A 9,732-nucleotide genomic window follows, 5' to 3' on the forward strand; every position below is an offset into this window, starting at 1 on the left:
TCTCGTGTGTTGATACTGCATTCCTTCTTTCTGATTTGAATTCACCTGTATTCTGCCACGCTGGCTTGGTGGTAATGGATTTCTTTAACTTGTTTAGGTCTCAGAATACCCTTATCTGCTGATTTTAAAAGATAACATTACGGGGGCTGGAAAGATGGCTTAGTGGTTAAGAGCACTGACTGCCCTTCCGAAGGTCCTGAGTTCAATTCCCAGCAACCACATGGTGGCTCACAACCATCTGTAATGAGATCTGACTCCCTCTTCTGGAGTGTTTGAAGATAGCTACAGTGTAATCCTATAATAAATAATTAAATCTTAAAAAAAAAAACTTTAAAAGATAACCTTACTTTATATCTTTGTTAGACATCATTTAACCTCAGGGCTTGAAATACATCATTCATGCTCTCATGACACTTAGTTCTTTTGAGTGCTCTGATGTTATTTATACATGTTTGCTTTTGTATGTCAGTTGACATCTTTCTCTTACATCCCTAATATTGTTCCTTGTTATGCGTTTTTGTCATCTTGACCATAATAGGTCTCTAGTCATGTCTGTGTAAGACTTTAAATGTGTACTGTGCTTGGATGTCACTGTATTTAGATTTGGGAAGTCTAGGCTATAAATCACTGACAAGATTTTTTTTCTTTTCTTTTCTTCTCTTTTCTTTTCTTTTCTTTTCTTTTCTTTTCTTTTCTTCTTCCTCTCTCTCTCTTTCCTTCCTTCCTTCCTTCCTTCCTTCCTTCCTTCCTTCCTTCCTTCTGTTCACATCTCACTTCCTTCTTTTATCTAATGGATTCCTTGCTTTAGTGTCCCATGAGACAGCAAAAATATAAAAGCCCAAATAGCAAGCTAACAATACCAACACAACAGAAAATAGTGTGTAGGAGAAGCAGTTTGAAGTGCTTTTGAGTACCAGAGCCAACCAGGTCCACGTGTAAGTGAGCTGAGGTTTGAGCTTTCTCTGTTTGTCACATATGAATGGGTGTCACATATGAATGGGTGTCACATATGAATGGGTGTCACATATGAATGGGTGTCACATATGAATGGGTGTCACATATGAATGGGTGTCACATATGAATGGGTGTCAGGCTCCTGGGCTTCTTAATCTCTTAATCACTCAGTGCTGTCTTCTCTCCTTTTATTCTTTATTTTGGGAATTTGTCTTTTTTACAATTTTCGTTTCGATTTGCTTATCTAAAGGTATATTAATTTTGTTGCATTATTCAAAAACCAATTTGGCTTTACTGATTTTTCTCTAATGGCATTTGTTTTCTATTCTATTTTTTCTATGTTCTTTTTGAAAATGATTTATTTATTTGTATTCAATGTATATAAATGTTTGTCTGCATGTACACTACATACCTGGTACCAAGGAGGCCAGGAAGAGTGTGTGTTCCCTTGAACTGAAGTTACAGCTGCTATGTTACTGCTGGAAAACTAACCCATGTCCTCTGCAAGAGCAGCAAGTTCTCTTAATGACTCAACCATTTCTCTGGCTCCATTTTGTATGTTCCTTATTATTATTCTTTTAAAACCTTTTTATGTGTATTTTTCTTTCTTTTTAAAGAAATTATTAGTTTGTTTGGTTTTTGTCGGGAGCCATGGCCTTGTGAAAAATTTCTAGCTTACATAAACAGCCCTGAGAGAATATTCGTGGTCATAACAGAAAGAATATTTGTGAGTAGAGAGAGCACTGTGATCCTTGGTTCCAGGAGCTGAAGATTGCCACCTGACCTTCAGAGAGCCCCTTGACCCCAGGTTTGCCCGACCTGTAGGGATAATCAGCAGAGACATAGAGCTGGGGAGAGAGCATGGGAGGGACAAGAAACACAAAGAATGAAAGCAAGACAATTAGACTGATTAAGCTTTGAAAAACTTTATTCTGGGATGGCAATATAAGAACGAGGAGTCTTCAAGGGAGGGGGGAAGATCCCATGGGCTCTTTGAAGGTCAGGTGGCAATCTTCAGCTCCTGGAACCAACGGTCACAGTGCCCTCTCTACCCACAAATATTCTTTCTGCTATGACCATGAATGCTCTCTCGGGGCTGTTTATGTAAGCTAGAAATTTTCCACAAGTCCATGGCTAAGGCCATGGTTCCCAGCAATTCTTAATTGGATGCTTTATGTTTACATTTCAAATGTCATCCCCTTTCCCAGTTTTCCCTCTGCAAGCCCCCTACCCCATCCCCCCTTACCCCAGTTCTCTGAGGGTGCTCCCCCACCCAGCCACTCCCAAATTACCTGCTTCTTATTTCTAGTTATTTCTAATAATACTTTCATTGCCTTGTGATCAGAGGGTATACTTTGCATTTTATTCCTTTACATTTATTGAAACTTGTCTTATGTCTTAGCATTATAGGCAAATGAATATTGATATATAATCAAATAAATGTTATCTCTCTACATATAAAGTGTTTTATATATGTCAATTATATTAACTTGATCAATAAGTGTTGTTTTGGTCTTCTGTACTCTGGTTAATTTTCTCTTGATTTTGTTCTTTTTTCTTTTTTATCTATTTTGGTCTTTTTTTGAGCTAGATAGATTTTCACTTTGTAGCTCAGGATAACTTGAAAATTACTGTTGCCCAATCTATCCTTGAATAATGAATAATGGCATTCCCCCTGCCTCAAACACACACACACACACTGAAGAGCACACAGCACACATACACACCACATACACATGCACATACACATCACACATAGAGAACACCACATATAGCACACATACACACACTACACATACATACACAAAACACATGCATGTACACACACACACACACACACACACACACAGCACAAGGCACACATACCCACAGAGAAACGTAACCTGAAAGTAAAGCTAACTTTGTCCTTAATTTCCTCGAAACCCATGTAATAGTCCTCTGCTTTTTTCAATGATTAACATCAAGTACACTGTCATGAATTTATCAGTAATTTCTGTTTCTATTTTAGGGGATGTGATCAACCTTGGCGACAGACAGCTCACTGTTATGCACATGCCAGGTCACTCCAGAGGCAGTATTTGCTTACATGATAAAGACCGTAAGGTGCTCTTCAGTGGTGACGTCGTGTATGATGGATCACTGATTGACTGGCTCCCATACAGCAGGATCAGTGACTATGTTGGAACTTGTGAGCGTCTCATAGAGTTGGTGGACCGAGGCCTTGTGGAGAAGGTGCTTCCTGGGCACTTCAATACCTTTGGTGCCGAAAGGCTGTTTCGCTTAGCTTCTAACTATATTTCAAAAGCTGGGATATGCCACAAAGTGTCTACTTTTGCCATGAGGTCTCTTGCAAGTTTAGCTCTCCGTGTAACAAATCCTAGGACCTCACCCTAGTATCTACACTGGTCATTTGTTTGTATTAACTGTGTAAATTAACCCAGTTCCCCCATGTTGTTGGAAACAGTTACTAGTGAGCATTTCAAAAAGTGCTTTAAGATCACAACTGTATGTTAGAGAAAAAGATTAAGGAGGAAGCCAAAAGAAAAAAAAAGAAAAAAAAAAAAAAAAACCAACCCAGAGTCTTAGCTTAGTATCTTTTTCTTTTCTTCGAGGAAGAAGCCACTTAAATAAGCTTGCAATTGGCCAATGCTGTCATTTCAGAGTGTGTGTCCTGGCAATGTTGTGAAGTGCTCCATGCATTAAGGATGCACTCACAGCATCTCAAAGAACTGCCCTTGTCCCATAGTTTACTTCCCCAGATAATGAGGGGGAAATCATATGGGGTTCTGTGCTTATACTTTACACTTGATTTTATCTCCCTATTTTATTTAAAGATAAAGTTTATTGGGTTCAAAAATAAGGTAGAACTCAACGTAAACTAGCATTTAGAATGACAGCTAAAACAGCCCATATTTGTGATCCTGGATTTTATGCCTCCTTTTTATTTATTTTTTAATTTTTTTGTATAAGGCATATAACATGCTTTCTAACTTTACAGTTGAACAGTACAATGGATTTTTGTCTTACTGCAAAGCTTTAAATGTAAATTGCAGAGCACTTCAGTAAAAAGCTACTGCTTGTTGTTTGTTATTGTGTAAGTAATATTTTCAGTCATGAAAGTGAAATTCAAATGTATGTTATCTAACTATAAATTGTCAGATTTCTTAAAAGGACACTGTCAGGCAAATTTGAAAATAAACACATTGAGAATAATTTTTTATTATATCCTATTTTAGTATTAATAGATACTATAAACAAATTTTTTTTCTGGTTAAATAGCGATTTCAGTATTGTGTCATGTTTTACAGTAACAAAACAACTCCTGATATCTCTGACATCTTGATGTAAACAATTCTTTTCATTAATATAACATGTATATTACCACAGAAGAATATTTAAATTTATGGCAGTATATGTATTATCTATTAACTAGAGCCAACGGCCTTCTTATCCTGATTCACAACACCTGTTCCTGTTCAGTATTCGTTGTCTTAAACAAGAACAAGTCAATGTTCATATGTCATAGAAAATTACTAAACCACAATTCAGTGACACGAGGTAAAATGTGTGGGTTTGGTGCTTTTAATAATAATAATAACTTATCAAAACGCCTTTTGGAATATTTCATAAAAGTTTTTAAAACAGTTTCCCACTACCTTTTTTTTAATTATTGCTGTTTTATTATTGACATTGTTGACCAAACAGATCCACTTTTGAAACTCAGATCACTCCGTACCAGCAGTTCTTGTTTCTGTCAAGTTATGTAACTTTTTTTCTCTGCAAACTACCCAGGTTTTTTAGGTTTTTATTCATTCAGTAGACACACATGCAGGCATGCATGTACGCTCTCACACACACAGACACAGACACAGGCATGCCACATTTACACATAGGTACACAGTACTGTGCTAAACAATGTAGGATGTTCAAAAGTGAAAGAACTCACTATAGCTAGAAGTTAAGGCCACAACCCCCCGAAAATAATACATGCAAGTTGACATTAATAAATGTAATGCTTAAATGTAAAGGATACAAGGAAGGGTGTGAAGTTGGGTAAGGGCAAATTCCTTGGAAGAAGGGATTTTTTTAGTCAGATTTGGAGGGAAGCTGGGAAATAAAAAAGATGTGGGAAATAAAAAAGAAGTTTTCAGGAATTGCTAGATGGACTAGCCTATTCCTTGCGACCGTATAAATTTAATTTTCTGGAATCCCATTTCTTCCAAATATCATATGCTTAGCATGAAAAAGACGGGTTTGTAATATTGTATATGTGGCTCATTCTTAAAGTCAGATGAACTGAGCTGTCATGTGCCACCATATAAACCTTTGCTGACACTCAGAAAGGAGGTCATGATTGGTTCTGTCGTCCTTGAGGACGGTGGGTCTGTTTCAACTGGTGTCACGGTACCTAGAATAGAGATTGGTTCAGGGCAACTACAACCACTTAATAAGCCTTAAATATAGCCATTATTTTTGTATCAGCAGCACAAAATAAAGCCAAAAGTCCTTAATCATTGACTATTTTCTCATATTTTAGTATTTACTTTAAAATCAGGATAGAGTAGGCATTAAGCTTTATTAGGAAAATTTATTCCTGATGAGATGTTTATTTATTAAAAGTGCAATTTTTCAGTATGTTTTTAAAATTGCAATGTAAGATTGCGATATTTCACTATTGCTACCCTGTGAAAATACAGAAGTAAATTCATACTCATTTGGTATTCATGATCCATTTTAAATGTGCATCCTGGAGGTAACTGACCATCCTCAGACAGCATGGGCTAGAAACAATGCTAGTAACTGCACACAGGTTTGCCTGCTCCCGACCACGCCCCCTCTTAAACCTGCACAATACACAGAATTGTCCACATAGATTTTTTTTACTTTCTAACATGCCATATATGTGAAAAATAAATCAAATAATATCAAATCCTAAGAGCAGTTTTAGAAAATAAGAAAATATGTATTTTCACCCTGACAGTGACCCTTGTAAATTTATGATTTTTTTAAAATAGAATATTGTAGTGGAACTCAAGGTTGTCAAAATGTTAGACATGTCAAAATTATTTCTTATTTATTATTGCTAATAATGAACTTGTGGACTTTCACTTTATTTAATTAATGTCTCTTTTTAACTGAGAAGCTTGAAGCAAACAGAAACTTTGTGTGTTATACTGATATAATTGAGTATCTGGTTATGTGTATTTGTTCTAATATGGAAAATATGAATGTGACATGCACAAATTGTTCTATAATTTTCAAATATGTGTATGTAAACATTGGTGTGGTAACTATTAAAGTGGCCATGTATTTCAGTGTTCAAGTGGTGCTTTTTATAGAACAACATATTTCTTTTAAATATCTTAGTATATACTATACAGTACATTTTGTTTTACTAAATGAAACTTTGGAAAGTTCATAGAAATAAGGTATAGAGTCTGGGGAAAAGCTCTACAGAACCCAGAAGCAGCAACACACCTGTAGGGGCTGCTCGACTTCATGCACGAGAGGAAGCCAAAAGTCAGTGGGTTCAGCAGCAGTACGGTTTCTCCCATGGGAGATAAAGGAGATTAAAACAAATCTGAAGTTGATTGAAAGTACAGATGTGTAAACCAGAGCTTACGTGTATGCGGTAGGAATGGGAGGAGCCCATTAAAAAGACTCAATTACAACAAAATTTAAGTCTTAATAGGAGATTGGAAGACAAGAATGCTGAGAGCAATATGGAGTATGGAGGCCCAGCTTAAGCAGTTTCCCTATTAACAACTGGGCTAGAGACCATTCTTCTGGTATTTTGGCAAAGAATATGTCTAATTTCTTCTCTTGTCCTAAGAATCTGCCTGAGCCTAAATTGAAAAGTTTTATACTAATTCCAATAGCAGAGGAGATTTCAAGACAGCCTAGCATTGACTCTGTTGCATGGTTATTAATAATCATTTTTATGCAGTTCTACAGTGAAAAAATGGCAAGCAAGGAAAAACGAATATAAAATACACTTTGAAGAAAATTAAAAAAGCACTGCGGAATTTAATATTGGAGCCAGAGCTTGTGTTGAAATCTATAAGGAGAGGTCAGATGCTAAATTGAATGAAGGCATTGGTTCTCTCTGGCAAGACCCCACTCAGCTAAGCCTGCAATTTATAAAAGCAAGGAGCCTGTGGAATGTTTATTAAAAAAAAAAAAGCAACAAATCAAAGCTTATGCAACTGTAATTCAAGCCGGGGCCAGGCTCCATCCCACTGCCAACAGTAGCCAAACAGTTGTGGCTTGAGTGTTCTGAACGCCATACAAGTAAACAGGGTGTGGACTATTCCTGTGCAGTTAAGGAGAGCCGCTGAGGCCAGGTGAGTTGGCAAGGAGTCCTGGCATGGAGGCCCCGAGAGGCCATCAGTGAGATCTTGAATGTTAGGGTTCAGGAATTGCCACACAAACCGTATGAACAGAGATCGCCATTAAGCAAGAATAGTTTATTGAATGCAAACCCTGATACTGAACGTTCAGGACCACAAAAAGGACTTGGAAGCTTTCAGGGTAGGTTTTGTACAGGCAAAACCTGGTTCAAAGGTTTACAGGGTAAGGAGGGGAGCCATTGGCTTACTAGGCAAAGTATTATCAGCGGAACTGTAAGCTGATTGGTTCTGAGTAAGGTAAGGGGGTTGATGGGTGGGTGGTGAGCAAGAATTTCAGAACATTGAGATAACAGAACATGAGTATTATAATCATAATTTTTTTTGGCTTATTAGTAGCATTTTTCAGTGTCAGTCATGAAAACAGGAAAAAGTGCCTGGTGATCAGCTTTGAGTAATGCCTTATTAGATATACCAGTTCATACCGACCTTTGATTTTATGGTTCCTACGTAAAACTGTGTGGGATTTCTTAAGATTAGCAAAGTTCATACAGAACATTCAGAATGTGTAGAATAAAACAGGGTATGTGGTCAGCATGTCCTTGAGCCAAGTCACTTCTCTGTGTCCCTGACTGACAGACAGGCATGTTACAGCAACATTATGAAATAGCTGGCAGGCATGGAACAAAATGGCTACAGCTGTTCTGGGGGCAGAGAGGAGGGTCAGACCATAACAGTGAAAGTGAAGGCTGAGTTGGTTTGGAGAGCCCTAGGATGTTGGAGGTATGAGACCTATGGGATGTCTGCCAAGGAGAGCTGCAGACAGAATGAAACCAGAGAAAAGTGTGCTGCACTCAGTGATGCCAGACAGGCAGAGCCATTCCAGCTGTGTGACATCAGCCATAGAACTACATGATTTGGAGTTTGCCTTGAGCCAACATTTCCTCACTCTGCCTCTTTTATCCTCTTGGAATAGTAATGTGGGTTCTGCACCATTATATGCTAGACATATGTAATTTGCTTTTTGTTTCTAAGTGGGGATTAAAATTAAGATTGTCTTGGCATGTTATACTTTTAAACAGTGTTGAGGGTGTGAATGACTATGGAAACTTTTGAAGTGGAAATAAGTGCATTTTGCATTATGATACAGCTGTGTGCCTATGAGGCGCCAGGAAGTGGTATATGGTGGTTTGACTGAGAATGACCCCATAAGCTAATATGTCCCAACACTTGGTCCCCAGATGTTGGAACTGTTTGAGAAGGATTAGGAGGTGTGGTCTTGGCAGGAGGAGATGAGTCACTGGGGGAGGGCTCTGAGATTTCAAAGGCCCACACCATTTCCCACTTTGCTTTCTCTGCCTCATGCTTGTGGATGAAGGGGTAAGCTCTCAGCTACTGCCCCAGCATGCCTGCCCCCTCCTGCCATGTTTTCTGTCATGAGCATGGACTCATCCTCTGGAACAGCAAGTTCCAAATTAAACGTTTTCTTTTGCAGTTGCCTTGAGCATGGTGTTTTATCACATCAGTAGAAAGTAACTAGGCAATAGTTTTAATAGATACTATACAGCTTAGTGTCTTTAAGGGCTTGTGTATTTGCTGATACATAGTAAAGATTAATAAGCAAAGAACAGTTTTTACTAAGTGTTTGTTCAGATGGCTTTACTCTTAATAGAAAAAAAAAACCCTAAGATTCAGTTATCTATGATGTATGTGTTCATGATGGTCAACATTAGCTATAATTTTAAAACTCTTTGTCACAATAAGACTTAGAAAAACACCTAAAAATTGTTTTATGCTTATACATATATTTTCTATAATTTAGGTCTTATTGACTTAAAACTCACAAGTGCCCAGTACCGAATGAAACAGTAAAGCAATGAATATAGCATTTTTATAAAGAACAGTTGGTAATGTACTCTGTGTTTGTAAGTCATAATGAGATACTAGGAAGCTATTTTGGAATATGAGACACAATGGAGAAAGGAAAACGGCAGGCGAATCATTGACCAAAGAATTAAAGAGATAGTTCAAGTTGTGTGTGTGCCTCAGCCTGACCCACTGCAGCTTAAAGAGACAGTACAAGTTGTGTGTGTGCCCTCTGCCCTGTCCGCTGCAGCCAGCTCCTTCTCTGGCTTTGCCTGTGTGAGCACTCATTACAAAGTAAGTATATCTTTTGTGGAACAGAACCTAAGGAGACACCACTACTCACTGTTATGAGAAAAAAACAAAGGAAGGCATAGAAATTGAAAGCAAAAATGATAGTTATTTGAAAACATCAGGGCAGGATGTTTCTGTGAAGCAGCTTAAGACTGAGAGGCAAGCCGGGCGTGGTGGCGCACGCCTTTAATCCCAGCACTTGGGAGGCAGTGGCAGGTGGATTTCTGAGTTCAAGGCCAGCCTGGTCTACAAAGTGATTTCCAGGACAGCCAGG

At 38.0% G+C, this 9,732-nt stretch overlaps 1 protein-coding gene across 1 annotated transcript in view; it reads left to right on the forward strand.

Moving 5' to 3' along the window:
- The window catches only part of Mblac2 (metallo-beta-lactamase domain containing 2), a 41,859-nt gene extending 35,582 nt beyond the window's left edge, over positions 1 to 6,277 (forward strand). Inside the window, exon 2 of the mRNA NM_028372.1 lies at positions 2,963 to 6,277. Coding sequence (NP_082648.1) covers positions 2,963 to 3,348 — 386 coding nt within the window. The 3' untranslated portion in view covers positions 3,349 to 6,277. The remainder of the gene's footprint in view (positions 1 to 2,962) is intronic.
- Positions 6,278 to 9,732: the final 3,455 nt, after the last annotated feature.

This window comes from Mus musculus, chromosome 13 (genome assembly GCF_000001635.26).
Source record: "Mus musculus strain C57BL/6J chromosome 13, GRCm38.p6 C57BL/6J".
NCBI lineage: Eukaryota > Metazoa > Chordata > Mammalia > Rodentia > Muridae > Mus > Mus musculus.